At 42.2% G+C, this 19,801-nt stretch overlaps 1 protein-coding gene across 1 annotated transcript in view; it reads right to left on the minus strand.

The window, feature by feature from the left end:
- LOC140211217 (guanine nucleotide-binding protein G(i) subunit alpha-2) overlaps window positions 1-19,801 on the minus strand; it is a 321,281-nt gene that overhangs the window by 59,269 nt on the left and 242,211 nt on the right. The window contains exon 5 of the mRNA XM_072280827.1: window positions 19,443-19,571. Coding sequence (XP_072136928.1) covers window positions 19,443-19,571 — 129 coding nt within the window. The remainder of the gene's footprint in view (window positions 1-19,442; window positions 19,572-19,801) is intronic.

Genomic DNA, 19,801 nt, shown 5'->3' on the forward strand with positions numbered 1-19,801 from the left:
CACAAGCCGGTGATAATAAACCCAATTCTGAAGTCCCATATGGATCAGGGAACTTTGAGGCTGGGTCTTGGTGGGCAATTTTGATTCAATTCTTGATCTCTAGGAACCACGGTCTTCTAGACCCAAGCTGCTCGGCCAATAAATAGACCAACCAAACCACATTTCCATTTGTCTTTAATTCCTCTAGTGTGTTCTAACAGTTCTACACTTACCCAACTCTTTCCTAACTTTCAAATTTGCAGCCGATCAGAACTCAGTATGGTTCAATGTCCACCCACCAACTGATCTGCTGTATTGATGCATCTCAGTGATTACATCCAAACACCTAGGAGTAAACAGCAGTAAATGGCAGATCATAACCCTAGTTACTGCAGTGAATTACTGGTTAGGGTGAGGTTCAAGTTCAAGTCCTGACTGAACATCTAAAGGTAACTCTTCATGCCAACATACTGGGGAATGAACATTCTACATTATTCTAGATTTGGCACAAGGAATAACCTTGCCAAAACACAACACATTTAGTTGGAAAGCTCAGAAACAACAATAAACTTTGGCAGCAAGTTTAAAAAAAATGAAAAGTATGTTGCTAGATGTACAAATCGATCAAGATTCTAATTCAGCTCTTCATTGTGAAATACCACAGCTTCCGCAAATTTTAAAATATGAAGAGAAAATGTTGATTGTCCACAGGCGAGGCAGCATCTCCAGACAGGAGAGCAAAATTAACATTCAAAAACGATTTTTCTCACAAAGCATCAGCATAAAATGTTAACCCTGTTTCTCTCTCCACAGATACTGTCTGGCTTGCTGAGTATTTCCAGCATTTTGTGTTTTATTCAAAATCATTCTTTCCTTATACACAGATCATCAACCGACTGAACTTCAAGACTGGCATGTAATTGCTCAGTAATAGGCGATTCAGCCCACTACATCTGTACTGAACATGACACCAAATTAAACTGATCCCTTCTGCCTACACATTATCCACATCTCTCCATATTCATCTGCTTACTTAAAAACCTCAAGTTCACTACTGTATCTTCTTCTATTTACCCTGCCTGTTCCAAGTAACTACCATTATGTGTTTAAAAATCCACTTGCCCTCCACATATCTTTTAAACTTTCTCCTCTCACCTTAAAGCTATGCTTTCTAAAACATCATATCCCTCTCGAGGAAAAGATCCCACCTATGTCTCATCTGAAATGTTATAAATTTCTACTAGGATCCCCCACTCTAGCCTTCAATGCTCCAGAGAAAATAATCCAAGTTTGTCTAACCTCTCCTTACAGCTTATACTTTCCAATCCAAGCAGCATTCCTGTAAACCTCTTAAATCTTCTCAAAAGCTTCCAAATCCTTCCTGTAACATAGCAACCAGAACCATATGCAATACTTGAGTGTGGCCTAACCAAATTTTCTTATAACTGCAACATGATTTGGTGACTCTTACACTTAGGGTTACCAACTGTCCCATATTAGCCGGGACATCCTGTATATTGGGCTAAATTGGTTTGTCCCATACGGGACCGCCCTTGTCCAGTATTTCCCCCGCTAAGGTAGAGCGTTCCTATGAAACCGTACATAAGCCGAGATGGCGTAAAGCGCAGAAGCAATTACCATTAATTTATATGGGAAAATTTTTGAGCGTTCCAAGACCCAAAAAAATAACCTACCAAATCATACCAATAACACATAAAACCTAAAATAACACTAACATATACTAAAAGCAGGAATGATATGAAAAATACACAGCCTATATAAAGTAGAAATAATGTATGTACAGTGCAGCAGAATCGGGAAGATTAAAAACAAAACCAAAAAAAATCAGCAGGTACATGTATGCACACATCATGCATGCGCACACAGGTGCCCGCGCAAGGCTTCATGGTCATGGTAGTCTTTCTCAGAGTAAACACAAGTGTCCCATATTTGACTGCTACTTTTGTCCCTTGTTTGGGAGGGAGAAAGTTGGCAACCCTACTTACATACACTCCATGCCCTGAGCAATGAAGGCAAGCATGCTAAACACTACAAAATGTTATTGTGCAATTTCCATACATAAATTTAGAAATGTGTTTCAGAAACTTATCACATTTCAGAAAGGAGAATGTTGCAGAGGACCCATGGAACACCCAGGCTGTGACCCATTATTGAAATACATTTCACTATGCCATTTGCAGACAGGCTCAGTTCTGGTTTACAATTAATTCAGACATCAAACTAGCTGTACGTTAAGTCACAAGTTCCTGGGTGTCAAAACCTCTAAAGATCTATGTTGTGTATGTGGCTGGGTTACACAACAAAGCTATAAATAAGAACACTGGAGATGGGAGCTAAGTTAACAGGGTTCTTTAATGACTGAAACCAAACTGAACACACACATACAGATCAATACGCGCCTAATAGTGCATGCTCAATATGCGCCTAATAGCGCATTCAACGACGTGTTACCACAACATAAAGTAGTCCCTTATTATAATGAAGGCTATACGGTACACTCTTCCTCTTTTATCTTAATAGTGTATCAACTTTTTTTTCTGGGGCACTATGCTAAACAAATATGTTTACCCCTAACATACAAATGCCTACCATTTGTTTACTTAGTAACTTAATAATCTCAAATTATAACAAAGTCATGTAATAATATCAAATTAAACCAAGCCCTTTTTTTTAAAACTTTTAGTCTAAGACCCATTTATAACTCAAGGCTCGGGGGGAGGGGGGAAACGACTCTGCCCACTGTGCCGTACTTCTTGTGATGATGATAATGTACCAGCGGTAACAGAAGAATTAAACTGAAGCTGTAGCAAAATTAGTCATATTTCGCAAGAGGTGTGATGTATTTTTCGTAGCTTTGGTTTCCAAACAAAGTGGTTGGTGATCTGCTGTCTCTGCTAGTTATTCAAAAGTCAGGGCAATCCATTGACTCACAGAAAGATCAGTACTTTACCTGTCATCTTTCACCATTTGAAGAAGCAGTTGATTGAAATCCTGTTGTTCATTCCATTGTTCTTAAGCTGCTGTTAAAGTACAATTTTGCTGATATTAAGGATTACCTGTAGTGCTATCTGTCTGAAACATAGAAAATAGGTGCAGGAGTAGGCCATTCGGCCCTTCGAGCCTGCACCGCCATTCAGTATGATCATGGCTGATCATCCAACTCAGAACCCTGTACCTGCCTTCTCTCCATACCCCCAGATCCCTTTAGCCACAAGGGCCATATCTAACTCTCTCTTAAATGTAGCCAATGAACTGGCCTCAACTGTTTCCTGTGGCAGAGAATTCCACAGATTCACCACTCTCTGTGTGAAGAAGTTTTTCCTCATCTCAGTCCTAAAAGGCTTCCCCTTTATCCTTAAACTGTGACCCCTCGTTCTGGACTTCCCCAACATCGGGAACGATCTTCCTGCATCTAGCCTGTCCAATCCCTTTAGAATTTTATAAGTTTCAATAAGATCCCCCCTCAATCTTCTAAATTCCAGCAAGTATAAGCCTAGTTGATCCAGTCTTTCATCATATGAAAGTCCTGCCATCCCAGGAATCAATCTGGTGAACTTTCTTTGTACTCCCTCTATGGCAAGGATGTCTTTCCTCAGATTAGGGGACCAAACCTGCACACAATACTCCAGGTGTGGTCTCACCAAGGCCTTGTACAACTGCAGTAGTACCTCCCTGCTCCTGTACTCAAATCCTCTTGCTATGAATGCCAGCATACCATTCCCCTTTTTCACCGCCTGCTGTACCTGCATGCCCACTTTCAATGACTGGTGTACAATGACACCCAGGTCTTGTTGAACCTCCCCTTTTCCTAATCGGCCACCATTCAGACAATAATCTGTTTTCCTGTTCTTGCCACCAAAGTGGATAACCTCACATTCATCCACATTAAATTGCATCTGCCACGAATTTGCCCACTCACCTAACATAATCCAAGTCACCCTGCATCCTCTTAGCATCCTCCTCACAGCTAACACTGCCGCCCAACTTCGTGTCATCCGCAAACTTGAAGATGCTGCATTTAATTCCCTCGTCTAAGCCATTAATATATATTGTAAACAACTGGGGTCCCAGCACAGAGCCTTGCGGTACCCCACTAGTCACTGCCTGCCATTCTGAAAAGGTCCCGTTTATTCCCACTCTTTGCTTCCTGTCTGCCAACCAATTCTCTATCCATATCAATATCATACCCCAAATGCATAATTCCATGTATGTATCCAAGCTCTCAGTTCATCACCTTTGCTCCTGATGCTTCTTGCATTGAAGTACATGGACTTTAGCCCTTCTACCTTACTACCTTTACACCCTTTATTCTGCTTCTCTTTCCTCAAAGCCTCTTTATATGTTAGATCTGGCTTTACTCCATGCACTATACTTGCAGTTCTCGCATGATCTTTATCCTCCTCCACCTCACTATCTGCTCTAACACTCTGGTTCCCCTCCCCCTGCAAATCTAGTTTAAACCCCCGGGAGCAGCACTAGCAAACCTTCCCGCAAGGATATTAGTCCCCCTCCAGTTTAGGTGCAATCTGTCCCATTGTTTGGTAAGTACATAGATGGGAGGGGATATGGAAGGCTAAGGTCTGGCTGCAGATCAATAGGACAAGGGAGAATAGTTTGGCACAGACTAGATAGGTTGAAGGGCCTATTTCTGTGCTGTAGTGTTCTATGACTCTATAACTCTAGTGCCTTGCAGTCAGATTCCAAAGGCAGCAAGGCAATTTGAGTCGCAGCTGATGAACTCCCCAAATGTGTTTGTGGGACATTATACCTGACAGCCTTACCACAGAGCAAGAAACACAAAAAGCATGTAAAACAAACTGCATACTCATTTTCTATGTTAATGTAACATGCCTGTTAAGTATTTGTGCCATTTCATTTGGTGAATATTAATTATGTACCTATGTTATAGGAATGCAACACTTCTTTCTCTCCCTACAATGGATGCTACATGTAGGCAAAGTGTCAGTGCAGAGGGAAGGCTCTATCAGCAGCATTCAAGTTAAAAAAAAACACAAATCTTGGTCAAGAAAATGAGACTGAACTCTATGCACTGTTTCTGAATTGTTTGGAGGATTCTATGTATGAAAACTCCCAGTTGTGCACAATGCAAGAAAAGATTGCGTACCTGGCTCAAGAGGGACGATTCCTTCAGATGCACATTCAGCCCAAGTGTGAAAATACAACAATAGAAACCTTACAGTTTGTTGCCAGAATTCGCCTCTGTTTTGATGCTGTTTCCCAACTTCTTTGTGCAAAACAAGACACATTGGCCGAGGATTCAAAATATGTACGGGCAAAAGAAACTTCCCTGCAAAGGATTAAGTGTATGATTCTTAATGGAGGAAATGATTGGTTCAAGATTTATCTTGTGCGAAAGCTGTTCTGTTTGAATGGAATTGATTTTGCCCAAGAGCTTTTAAGGGATGACCAATTTTCATGTATCTTTCCCAAGGAAATAGTTCAGAAGAAGACAGAGGTGCTGTTTTTTTTTTGGAGATTTAAGCTTATGGAGAGTTTACAGATCTTCCATTATCTGTTCATCTGTTCACAAGTAATTTATCTGTGCAGGTGCAGGTTTTCATCTTTTGTCTGTCATTGGAACAGGGTCATTAGGTCTCCTCCTTAGTTTCCTAGTCATTATTGGCTTTACCTCCATGGAATCTCCTGTGAGTTCCATTGTTGGCCTCTCATTCTCAATCATCTTTTTCTTTTCTTCTAACTCAATCTTTTTAATCTTCAAATTCCTTCACTACTGCTTTCTTCTCTTTAATATAATTCCTTTCCACTTGTTCTGTCTCCAGTTGGAGAAAAAGCTCTGCATTTTGTATTCTTTCCTTGTATTGTTGATCTCGTTTCTTCATCCTTTTCTGATACTCCTACAAAGTGCCTTCCTGTAACTGCTGTAGCTACCTTTTGAGAGATGTCAATTTCTCCTGGTACATCTGCTCTTTTACTTCCAGGTAGTCTTCATCATCCTGCTTATTGGCAATATCTGTCTCCCTTGCATCCTCTGTATCTTCATCTGAGTCGCAGCCATAGATACTGCGTTAATCCTCATTGTTGATGCTGTCTAGCTCCTCGTCGTTGTAATAGTCGACAATGGGTGAGGGGAGAGCTACGGACATCTTCCCCGCCGAGCTGCCCTCCTTTGTTGACATTAGTGCCGTGATGGTGTGCCAATCCAACTGGATTTTCCTGAGCCATTCACGTCCCAGCAACGTGGTCCTCCATTTTTCAGTACATAAAGGTTCAGCTGCTGTGATTTGTCTCCGTAGGTCACTGTCACTTTAATTTTGTCTCCGGATGCACCTTCTGTCCTGTGTAAGTCTTTAGCAGTAGTTTAGATCGTTTCAGAGGTATGTGAGAAAACAATCATTTGTAGTCGTGTACAGCGATCACTGTTAAAGCTGAGCCTGTATCTAACTCCATTTTCAGTCTCATGTCTGCCACTTGTGGAGTGATCCATATTACTCTTCGATCATCTGTCTCTTTCACGCTGTGAAGTTGCAGACAAGACAATTCACTTGTGTCTGAGTCATTTTCATCAGAATTGCTTTCTTTCATTTTGTGCACATTGTTGTATTTTCCTTTCTGGGGTTTCTTGTTTCTCTGTATTTTGTCCTTTTTCTGCTGTTTACTAGCTTTGCATACTCTGCCAATGTGGCCCTGCTTGCCACAGTTTCTGCATTCTTTATCTTTAAACCAACAGTCCTCAGGGTCACGTAACCTGTTCCCACAACGGTAACATTTCTTTCCTTCATTTCTGTTCAGTGACATTTTATTTGTGGCATATTCCAGAGATCTTTGTTGCATCTCGGAAGCACCCCGTGCCGCTGTTTCTGTTGATATTGAGATGTTTAGTGCTTTCTCTAATGTACGGTCTTTTTCACCCAGGAGCTTCTTCTGTGTGGTTTCACAGTGCATGCCACACACTAACTCAATGCGTCCGATAGACCAACTCCAAATTGACAATGTTCTGATAATTTGTGCAATTCAGCACAATATTCAGAAATGCTTTCATTTTTGCTCCGATTCCCTTTATGGATTTTAAATCTTTCAGCAATGACCAGTGATTGGGATTTAAATGCTGTTGGAGAGTGTCTACTATTTGCTTGAACGTTTTGTCAGCTGGCTTTTCATGGGTTAACAAGCTCCGTAGCGGGCCGTATGTTTTTGCTCCCATAGTACTAAGGCTACGTCCACACTAGATCGAATAATTTTGAAAACGCCGGTTTTGCGTAAAAACGACAGGTGTCCACACTAGGCGTTTTTGAAAATACCTCTGTCCACATTAAAATGGAAATTTGGGCGAATCTCCTCCTACTGGGCATGCGCAGGACACACAGAAAACAAGTAAAGAAGAAACTGTATACTTGGTGCACGTTTGTCCAGAAACGTTGCCTACAGCCATAGTCTCTTCACCGATGAAAGGGACAACAGCTACAACTAAATGCAATAAGGCTTGTTACTGGACAAAAGTGAAATTTTGCTGTTACCTCATTTGTTTGCCTTTACTTTTGCCATGTCTTTGTGTATTATTTTGCTGTATTTAACATATGCAATAAAACGAGTTACTGGGCAAAAGTGACAATTGCATCTATTGAATGTTTGCACAAGCAATACATTAATAAGGCACCTTGTTAAATGTATAAACATGTCTGCATCAGTGTTACCTTGTATTTCCCTACAATGTTACATTAGGCTGTTACACATCTATTGTCAGATATTGTTGTGGTGTTGGAGGCTGCGTTCAAGGAAACAATGAAATGCCGCGCTGCCACCACCATTTGTTCTGGCACGTCATGACAGCGGTTTTAAAGATAGCTAGTTACCCCGTACACAACGCCGGATATTACGCGTTTTCAGATTTATTCACTCTGGAGAGCGTTTCTGAAAAGCTCCATTTTCAGGGGAGGAAGACTCCAGTTCAGTGTGGACAGAGGATCAAAACGAAGAGAGAAAGCTTGGTTACGGATTTATCCGGTCTAGTGTGGATGTAGCCTCAGTAAGACGCTGGCTTTCTTTTTATCATTAACATCGTCAGCATCACAATATAACTCTACTCTTTCAATGCAAGTTGCCCAGTCTTCAATGCTACTATCAAATGCTGTAATGGTCCAATCACCGTCATCTTTGTTATGTTAATTAAGCCCTGTTCTCCCTTTATTTTCCTTTTTGACTCACGCGTCCTTTTTGCTAGCATGAGCACACTCTGTCTAGATGTGTGTGTCGCTTCTTTTTACCTCCCTTCTGGGGCAAGCAGATCCTCAGTCCCTGGGGTCAGCGCCGGCTGTGGTCTTGGCTGGACGTGCTGCGGATCTGACTGTGTCTCTTGGTCTCCCGACATTCCCGACCTACGGCTATGCTTCCGTTTCCTTTTGGGCTCGAGGCCTTGCTCTGCCTTGGTTTGCACCTTGCACTCTTCTTCTGAGTGGTATTATCAATTAAAACACGGTGTTCCAATACGATGTAGGTTCATTAACCTCGTCGCCAATTTGTTGTGTATGTGGTCGGGTTACACAACAAAGATATAAATAAAAACGCTGGAGACGGGAGCTAAGTGAACAGGGCTCTTTACTGACTGAAACCGAACTGAACACGCCCGTACAGATCAATACGCACCTAATAGCGCATTCAACAATATGTTACTACAACATAAAGTAGTCCTTTATTATAATCTAGGCTATATGGTACAATCTATCCTGGGACCAACATACTAATGTAGTTAAAAAATCATGATAGTGGCTAGATTTCATCAGGAGTTTGAGGAGAATTGGTTTGTCAAAGGTACTCTCAAGTTCCTCCAGATGGACTGGGGAGAGCATTCTAACTGGTTGCATCACCGCAAAGTATGGAGGCGCTACTGCACAGGTTTGTAAAAAGCTGCACAACGTTGTAAACAACCAACTCCATCGTGGGCACTAGCCTTCCCAGCATCCAGGACAACTTCAAAAGGCGATACCCAAAAAGGCAGCATCCATCATTGAGGACACTATCACCTAGGACATGCCCACTTCTCATTGTTACCATCAAGGAGGTGGCAAAGAGCTCGAAGACACATATTCAATTCAACATTTCTGAAACAGCTTCTTCCCCTCTGCCATCAGACTTCTGAATGGACAATGAACCGATGAACACTATTTTCTCCCCTCTCTTTTTGCACTATTATTTAGTTTGCTTTATGTGTTGTCTATCCATCTAGGTACCATATCCGATGTGGATGTTGGTGACCATGGTCTTCCATATAAATCTATCCCTCGTTCTTTGGATGACTTCCATTTCCTCGATGTGTAGCCACCTGGCTAGGCTTTGGATGTACATAAGCCGAAGTCTTCCTCTAGGTTTCCTCCTCTTGATCTTTCCAGAGAGTATGAGTTTTTCTAGTTCATGTGCATCATGTGTCCTAGGAATCTGAGTTGTCTTTCTCTTATTGTTGGTGAGAACTTCTTCATTTAATGTGTGTGGTCCATGATATTTTTAACCTTCTCCTGTAGAGCCATAATTCAGCTGCTTCTAGTCTCTTTTCCATTGCTGGGGAAATGGTCCAGCATTCACTTCCATAAGTCAGGATAGAATAAATGTAGCACTGCAGCATTCTGTTTTTAGTGTACATGCTCACCTTTCTGTCTGTTAATATGGTCTTCATTTTTTGGAAAGCTTCTTTTGCCATTGCTATTCTGCATTTGATATCTGTGTCGCACCTGCCATCAATTGTTATTAGGCTGCCAAGATATCTGAATTTGTTGACTTGTTTGATGTTTGTATTTCTGCTCTTGATCACACATTGTGGGATGTTTCTCCTTCTAGAGATGACAATGCTTTCTGTCTTCTTGGTGTTAATTGAGAGGCCTCTGCGGTTACTTTCTGCTGCCACTATAGTGAGTAGTTCTTGAACAACACGAATTCTGCAGATATTGGAAATTCAAGCAACACACATAAAAGTTGCTGGTGAACGCAGCAGGCCAGGCAGCATCTCTAGGAAGAGGTGCAGTTGACGTTTCAGGCTGAGACCCTTCGTCAGGACTAACTGAAGGAAGAGTGAGTAAGGGATTTGGAAGTTGGAGGGGGAGGGAGAGATCCAAAATGATAGAAGACAGCAGGGGGAAGGATGGAGCCAAGAGCTGGACAGGTGATTGGCAAAAGGGACACAAGAGGATTATGGGACAGGAGGTCCGGGAAGAAAGACGGGGGGGGGGGGGGGGGGGGGGTACCCAGAGGATGGACAAGGGGTATATTCAGAGGGACAGAGGGAGAAAAAGGAGAGTGAGAGAAAGAATGTGTGTATAAAAATAAGTAACAGATGGGGTACGAGGGGGAGGTGGGGCATTAGCAGAAGTTAGAGAAGTCGATGTTCATGCCATCAGGTTGGAGGATACCCAGACGGAATATAAGGTGTTGTTCCTCCAACCTGAGTGTGGCTTCATCTTTACAGTAGAGGAGGCCGTGGATAGACATGTCAGAATGGGAATGGGATGTGGAATTAAAATGTGTGGCCACTGGGAGATCCTGCTTTCTCTGGCGGACAGAGCGTAGGTGTTCAGCAAAGCAGTCTCCCAGTCTGCGTCGGGTCTCGCCAATATATAAAAGGCCACATCGGGAGCACCGGACGCAGTATATCACCCCAGTCAACTCACAGGTGAAGTGTTGCCTCACCTGGAAGGACTGTTTGGGGCCCTGAATGGTGGTAAGGGAGGAAGTGTAAGGGCATGTGTAGCACTTGTTCCGCTTACACGGATAAGTGCCAGGAGGGAGATCAGTGGGGAGGGATGGGGGGGACGAATGGACAAGGGAGTCGCATAGGGAGCGATCCCTGTGGAATGCAGAGAGAGGGGGAGAGGGAAAGATGTGCTTAGTGGTGGGATCCCGTTGGAGGTGGCGGAGGTTACGGAGAATAATATGTTGGACCCGGAGGCTGGTGGGGTGGTAGGTGAGGACCAGGGGAACCCTATTCCTAGTGGGGTGGCGGGAGGATGGAGTGAGAGCAGATGTACGTGAAATGGGAGAGATGCGTTTGAGAGTAGAGTTGATAGTGGAGGAAGGGAAGCCCCTTTCTTTAAAAAAGGAAGACATCTCCCTCGTCCTAGAATGAAAAGCCTCATCCTGAGAGCAGATGCGGCGGAGACGGAGGAATTGCGAGAAGGGGATGGCGTTTTTGCAAGAGACAGGGTGAGAAGAGGAATGGTCCAGATAGCTGTGAGAGTCAGTAGGCTTATAGTAGACATCAGTGGATAAGCTGTCTCCAGAGACAGAGACAGAAAGACCTAGAAAGGGGAGGGAGGTGTCGGAAATGGACCAGGTAAACTTGAGGGCAGGGTGAAAGTTGGAGGCAAAGTTAATAAAGTCAACGAGCTCTGCATGCGTGCAGGAAGCAGCGCCAATGCAGTCATCGATGTAGCAAAGGAAAAGTGGGGGACAGATACCAGAATAGGCACGGAACATAGATTGTTCCACAAAGCCAACAAAAAGGCAGGCATAGTTAGGATCCATACGGGTGCCCATAGCTACACCTTTAGTTTGGAGGAAGTGGGAGGAGCCAAAGGAGAAATTATTAAGAGTAAGGACTAATTCCGCTAGACGGAGCAGAGTGGTGGTAGAGGGGAACTGATTAGGTCTGGAATCCAAAAAGAAGCGGAGAGCTTTCAGACCTTCCTGATGGGGGATGGAAGTATATAAGGACTGGACGTCCATGGTGAAAATAAAGCAGTGGGGGCCAGGGAACTTAAAATCATCGAAAAGTTTAAGAGTGTGAGAAGTGTCACGAACATAGGTAGGAAGGAATTGAACAAGGGGGGATAAAACCGTGTCGAGGTATGCAGAAACGAGTTCGGTGGGGCAGGAGCAAGCTGAGACAATAGGTCGGCCAGGACAGGCAGGTTTGTGGATCTTGGGTAGGAGGTAGAAACGGGAAGTGCGAGGTGTGGGAACTATAAGGTTGGTAGCAGTGGATGGGAGATCCCCTGAGCGGATAAAGTCGGTGATGGTGTGGGAGACAATGGCCTGGTGCTCCTTGGTGGGGTCACGATCGAGGGGTAAATAAGAGGAGGTATCCGCGAGTTGTCGCTGTGCCTCGGCAAGGTAGAGGTCAGTACGCCAGACTACAACAGCACCCCCCCTTATCGGCGGGTTTAATAATAAGGTTAGGATTAGTGCGGAGGGAGTGGAGAGCAGAGCGTTCCGAAGGAGTGAGGTTGGAATGGGGACAAGGTGCGGTGAAGCCGAGACGGTTGATGTCCGTCGACAGTTAGCGATAAAGAGATCCAGAGCAGGCAGAAGACCAGAGCGGGGTGTCCATGAAGAAGAGGAGGGTTGAAGACGGGAGAGGGGGTCATCGGTGAGTAGTTCTTGAAGTTTTGTTTCTCAGTCAGCTATTAGTACGATGTCATCAGCATATCTGATGTTATTTATATTATGGCCTCCAATTGTGAATCCTTTGATGTCTTTGATACTTCAAGATATTTTCACTATACAGGTTGAATAAGTCTGGTGAAAAGACACAACCTTGCCTGACTCCTCTCATGATATTCACATACTCACTCACTTCTCCTTCTATTCTGATGGTTGCTATCTGGTCCCAGCATAAGTTTCTTAAGAAACCTATATCTTTCCTGTCTATGTCAAGATCTTGAAGCATTTCCAGAAGATCTTGGTGTCTGACAGTGTCAAAAGCTTTTGTATAGTCAATGAAACATAGGTAGATGTCTTTTTGTACCTGGATGGCTCGTTCACAGATCATCTGTAGCATGAAAATTGCATTTCTGGTTCCAGTGTTTTCCACAAAGCCGCATTGCTCTTTACTGATTTCTGGTTTTATATAGCGTCTTGCTCTCATCATGATTACTCTGAGAATAATTTTTGCCACGTGGCTCATCAGGCTTATCGTACGATATAACTCACATTCTGTTGCTCCCTCTTTCTTTGGAAGTGTGATGAACACTGATTTACTTAAATCATCAGGTATCTCCCCATGATCATAGATTTCATTTGCTATTTCTGTTATTTTCTCTATTTCAAAATCTTCTACGGCCAGTATCATTTCAACAGTGATGCTGTCTGGACCAGTTGCCCTGTTATGTTTTGTTTTACTTACGGCTGCTCAAATTTCTGATTTTAGAATGCTAGGTCCTTCAAGATTCTTCTTCATGTTCGGTTTTTCTCCTCTTTGGCGTTCAAAAAGTTCATTTATATATTCTGTCCACCTGTTTAGGATTTCCTCTTTACTCATAATTAAGCTGCTGTCTTTTGTCTTGATGCATCCACTTGCTGAGTAAGGTAATTTCCCCGCTAGTTCTTTAATCTTACTGTGCATCAACTTTGTTCCAGGGTTATGGGTTTGTAGCAGTTCTATCACTGAGCATTTCTCATTTAGACATCTGTCTTTAGCTTCTCTGCATTTCTTTTTTATTGTCTTATCAAGTTGTTTGTATTCTTTGCTGTCTCTTGGCTTGATGGTTTTTGTTGCATCAATTGTATTATATCTTCAGTTATCCATTTCCTCTTACTTTCCCATTCTTTTCGTGGGATGGTTTCTTTTGCAGCTTCAACCATGGATTCCTTCAGTATGTCCCAGGAAGATTTGCCTCCTTCATCCTGCAGCAATTGAAAACAGTTTTTCACCTTGATTGTAGGCCGGCTGGTGGCACAATGGCATCAGCGCCAGACTCCGGAGCGAAGGCTCCCGAGTTCGAATCCAAGTCAGGCCACCCCCTCCCCCCGAGCACGCTTTCCATTCATGCCGGATTGAGCGTCGAGCTAGCCACTCAGCCTCATAAAAAAAGGGTTGAGTCAGGAACGTTCATATCGTGACCCGGTTAATCTGAAAGGAGACCAATCCTGACACCACGTGCCAGACAAGAATGGCTGACTGTCTGGTGTGACACGCCAAAAAAAAACTTGATTGTGTATTCTGTTTTCAGATGAGAGTTGTTTTGTAGTTGTTGATAATCCAGTGGTTCTGATCTTTTTGGTTTCTTTAATTTTCTCATCTTTATTTTCATTTTGCAAATGACTGGTAGGTGGTCGCTTCCACAGTCTGCTCCAGGGCAGCTTTTAGATTGCGTTATTGAGTTTTTGAATCTGCTACTGTTATGTAGTCGATTTGATTTTTGTTGTTCCCATTTGGGCTTCTCCATGTCCATTTCCTTCTTGAATGTTGCTTAAACCAAGTGTTGGTGATTATCTGATTGTTTGTTTTACACCATGGTATACGCTTTTCTCCTCTTTCCTTTCTTTCTCCCAATCCCTGGTCTCCAACAATATGGTCTCTTCCCTCACCAACTTTTGCATTGAAGTCGCCCATGACTACGATGGCTTCTTGTGATTTGCATTTTTCTAGAAGAATGCTAGAAGATTTGTGTGTTGTGTGTGTAAAATTGATACAAGTATAAACAGAAATATATATTACACATTGCAATGTACCATTGCCGCAAAACCACAAATTTCATGACACATGCCAGTGATACTAAACCCAAGTCTGAGTTCAGAAATGAAACAGAACTCTCTTGGTGGATGTGTGAAGGAGGCAAGGGGTAAAACAAACACACTGTCCAAACAGGATAAGTGAAACAACTCATGGATCAGGACAGCATCATGCTTGGACCAGTGTGGCACTCACTCAAGTCGCTTGTAGAGGTCCACCAACCAACAATGTCAGCACAACGCTGCAGCGGTATAGTACATCTTTCACTTGCCAACAACATTCATATCACTCAGGGACTTGGAATGTATCTTTCTTGTGTGACTATGTTTACTGCCATCTTATATGTGTTATTTGAGCCTTGTGCTGTGTGACTATTGGTAATGTGTTTTAGACCTTGGCTCTCGAGGAACACTGTTTTGTTTGGCTGTATTCAGGGAGGTTGAATGTCAATTAAACTTGAACATGAGCAGAGGGATCATACAGCATTCAGCTAATCATGTCAGTGTCAGACCCTGAGAGAGCAAGCCAAATAATTCCACACTCTTCTATTCTCTTTCCCCAAAGTACTGAAATTTTCAACTTGCAACATACAGATTCAATTACCTTTTGCAAGCTCTTACATATATTACAATTAAGGTGGCACTTGGGAATATACTGAATTGGTTCTTAGGCTATGTTGCAATTTTACGAAACACTGGATAGGCTGTATTTGGAGTATCGTACAGTGTTCTGGCTACCATACTGGAGATTGAGCAGAGGAGACTCACTGACATGTTTGCATGGAACTGAGGACTTTAGTCATGGAGAGAGACTTGATATGCTGCACTTCTTTTCACTGGTGTGAAGGAAGTTAATCAAAATTATTACCTCATTGTAAGGATAGGCAAATGGGGTTAGAATGGATAGGTGAGAAGATAAGTATAAGGTATTATAAATCAGCCAGACCCGATGGGGTGAGTGGCCTAATTCTGTTGCTATGTTGTATCATCTTACGAACTTGATGGGCTGAAGTACCCATCTCTATGCTGTACAACTCCATGGGTCAGTCTGCAACTGTCGTTCTGCATACTTAACATCTGTTTCACGTAAATGGGAGTGCATTTTAGATCATCACGATTCAGTATACTAAATTAATCTTTTAATTTCTAATCTGAAAAATTTGCTTGTCATGGAGTGCTCCAGATAAATATTACATCCAGTTCTAACCATGAGGAAAATGAGAGATATTCTGCTCTGGAAATAACAAAAGGTTAACAAGATGAAAATCTGTGGTTATGTTACTGGACTATTAACCCAGTGATACTAGCTCAAAACGTACAAGAAAGGTCCCTGGCCTGTTTCTGTGCTGTGTAACTATAATTCTGTGATTCACCAATAGCCTTAGAGAAAGAAATCTGGACGATATTAGACTCCAGTGCAATGTGCTCGATTATAAATTGTCTTCTAAAACAACATGGCAAACCAGTCACACTAAGAATGGAGGAGTAAACAACAGTGAATGGAAATTGCTGCATTTTGTGAAGATTCATATTGAAGATACCGTTCAATAAGATACCACTAATTCATATAGAGTGACCAATGTGTGAAATAAATTTCTAAATTTCGAGTTCAAAGCCCTCTCCACAAGTACTAAAAGAACAAAAATGAGAAAACACATACTGAAATCCAGAACAAGAACAGAATAATAGCATATTAGGGTGGGAGAAGGTGATATGGGGAGAAGAAACTAGTTACACTGACTTTCCACAAGGGAGCCAGAACATCCAAAACTCAATAACATGCCCTAAACTGGTCATCTACAGTATTTTTCACCTCATTAAGTGACAACTTTTCTCTCCTAGTGCAGACTATTTGCTGAATACAATATAAAAATGGTGACCCATCACTGGCTCCTTGTAGAAAATGCAGAAATCAAATGGCTTTGATGAAATGACTGAAGCCACTTGACAATCTACCCTCCATCCCTGACGACTCAAAGCAAGTTATTCTGTTGGATACTTCTGATGCTTTCTAGATTGTGATCAACATAATTTCTAAAACTAAAGTCAAGTTGGAGGCAACTCAATGAGAGGGCATTATTTTCAGGTGATTGTAGAAAAGAATGAGGGTGATGTCAGAGGTAAGCTTCCTTACTGAGTGTGGTGGGTTCATGGATCACCCTGCCAGACATGGTGATAGGGGCAGATACACGAGGGATAAACATGACAGTCTGCAGATGCTGGAAATCCAAATCAAAAACACAAAAAATGCTGGAGGAACTCAGCAGGTCCGGCAGCATCTATGGATATAAATCAAAAGTTGATGTTTTGGACCAAGACACTTCTTCGAGTCTGAAAAGGAAGGGGGAGATGGCTGGAAGGTGATAGGTGAAGCCAAGTAGGTGGGAAAGGTTATGGGTTGGAGAAGGAGGAATCTGATAGGAGAGCAGAGTGGACCACAGGAAAAAGGGACGGAAGAGGGGGGGACCAAGGGGTAAAAGGCAGATGAGAAGAAGTAAAATGTGGGGAATGGGGAAGAGGGGGGTAAATTTGTTTACCTGAAGGAGAAATAGATATTCATGCCATCAGGTTGGAAGCTACCCATTAGGGATACTTAGGATTTCTCAGAAGGCACATGGAGGTAGAAAAAAAATGTAGCACAACATAGTGAAGGGTCTGTACTGTGCAGCGCTGTATCGTTTTAGGTTCTAAAAATTTGAAGGGTATAATTATAATTTGGAGATAGTATTAAAAACGGTTCAATGAGTATTTCAAAAAAACTGACATAATTCAGGCTCAATTACAGTCAAAATCGTGTGGACCACTGTGACCACACTGACAACTGGGCATCCAATAACCCAAGATCCTACTTTATGCCACCTACATTTCCATCAATTTCTACCACTCACCTCCACACCAAGAACCATTTACAGTGGTCAGGTAACCGACCAATCTGCACATCTTTGGGACATGGGAGGAAACTCGTGCTCAGGAGAAACCCTCGTGTCAAAGGGAGAACAAGTAAACTCCACACAGACAGCATCAGAGGTCAGGATCATAAAGCAGCAAAAAGGTTTTTACTACCTGCGCCAGTCACTGCCCCAACACATTCTGACTTAGTAAATTCACTGCATTCCCACTTTTCTGTCTTTTTGAACCTTCAATCCAACCAATACAGTGTTCATCTCTTCCATGGATGGTCCCAAGCCTGGCTGTAAAATGAGAAGGGTTGGAAGTGGGGCTAGCAACCCCATACCATAAAAACACGGTGCTACAGAAACGCCAAAGACCTCACGCCGGGAGAGGAAACATACTCCTGAGAAAACATAGAAGACTGGCCCAGTAGGGAGGATTTTGGCGAGCTGCTGTTATCAACCTGTGTCCCAGTAGGGGTGATGACATTAAGATGAAGAATGCCATGTTCAGCTTCCTGATAGCTACTTGAGCAACAGTCATTTTTCCAAGGTTGTGGATTTTCTCAATGTCGCAATTGCTTTTTCTGCACATTCCCAGGATATATTGTTCCTCCCCTGCAAGAGGCCACTCCCATAACCCACAAACAAGCACTACTGAAACAGCATTGCTCCCTGTACACCATTACTATAAAGGTGTGCTTTGAACGAGGTATTTTACAGATTGGCTAGGGGTACTCAAGTGAAATAATTAATTGCTATTACATATCCCACTGATATTTAACACAAGAAGCCAATCATTATCAAAACATGAAATCCACTTTAACAAAATTAAATTCAAATATGCTACATTGGAAAAGGATAAGGTTAATCTTTCAATATTAATATTTTATTATGTAAAAAATGAGGGGAGTGCCCATCAGCCAATCAAATATGCAAATTTCTGTGAAAGATCTAATGCTTTGCTTTTTTTTTTAAAAAACAGGAACATAGAATGTAAATGAGAAGACACATACGGGAAATCACAGGCAGAGGCGGTCTTAAAAACATGATATGGAAGACAAATATACACCAGTGCTTCTGTGGTTCAAATTAATTCTGCCGAACTTCTTCAGCTATTCATCTTGCTTTTATAAAAAGAGTCCATCTAATGATGGGCACAGATTGTGGTCTTCTGGTTAGGAAGTCAAAGATCCAATGCAGAGGGATGTCCTGAGACCAGGTCCCAAGAAGAGCAGTGTGAGTTGCCCTAATAGCTATCGGCCAGCAGCACTCACATCGACAGTGATGAAATGCCTTAAGTTGTTGGTCATGGCTAGAATAAACTGCTGCCTCAGGACCTGGACCAACTGCAATTTGCTTATCACCACAATAGGTTTACAGTGGACGTGATCTCAATGGCTCTCCTAGTGGCCTTGGATCACCTGGACAATATGTCAGGATGTATATATCACCTGGTCATTTATGTGAGGATGCTATTCATTGACTATACCTCAGTGTTTAACACTGTTATTCCTACAGTCCTGATTGAAAAACTACACAGCCTGGGCCTCTGTACCCAGAGGATTGGTCAGTGGCAATATATTATTAACCACATTAGCAAGGGCCCTGTATCAGACATTGGCCACATCAGAGAAGAAGAATAATAAGTTTTCTTCCCTGAAGTACTTTAGGTCTTCATGGTAATCTGACTGTAATTATTGACTTTTTCCCCAGTCCTTTGTTCCATTAGATCAACTGCTTAGCTTCTGCATTCTATTCTCGATTGATCGATACTCAACTCAAAAAGCAGCATTGGCAAAAACCTGCTCAGTGCTTTGGCAGAAAACCTACTCATACCCTTTTGGCAGAAAATTGTGCTTGACCAAGGGAAATACATGTTGAAAGAGATCCCAACATTAACAGCTATAGAAAATATAGAATCAATAACTTAAGTTCAGCATTGATAAACAAACTTTGACATGTTCCTAGCAACCAATGACATATTCCTTAATAACCATTCAGATCTTGCTTCAGGCTCGCAAGAGGCCATCTTTCCATCTAAAAATACATTATTGTATTGATTTGTGCAGTGTTTGTTTTTAATCTAATCAGAAGCAAGAGCATTGACTGCAAATTTAATTCTGTGATGCTTACTTGAAATGTAGGTCCTTAAAAGTAAAATGGGTCTCTACGATGCCTGTGGTCTTGACTCTGGTCCGCAGTACATCCTGCTGAGTGGGGATGTAATCAGATCTTGCTATCCTTTCAAGATCATTCAGATAACTGTTTAAAAAAAACAACAGAAGGTTCAAATTAATTATCCAGTGCTCAGAAGGCAACACAAAATAAAATACACTAATTTTTCAGAATGGAAAATACAAGGAATTCAGCAAAATGTGGATCATATGATGTGCTCCTATATTGGATATAACACTAGTGAGAAAGGGGTAAATGAAAGAGACAGCAATCCTTCACAAGTAAACCATCAACCTCTTTTGGCACTGAGTGACCCA

The sequence above is a fragment of the Mobula birostris genome, chromosome 16, assembly GCF_030028105.1.
Source record: "Mobula birostris isolate sMobBir1 chromosome 16, sMobBir1.hap1, whole genome shotgun sequence".
Taxonomy (NCBI): Eukaryota; Metazoa; Chordata; class Chondrichthyes; order Myliobatiformes; family Myliobatidae; genus Mobula; species Mobula birostris.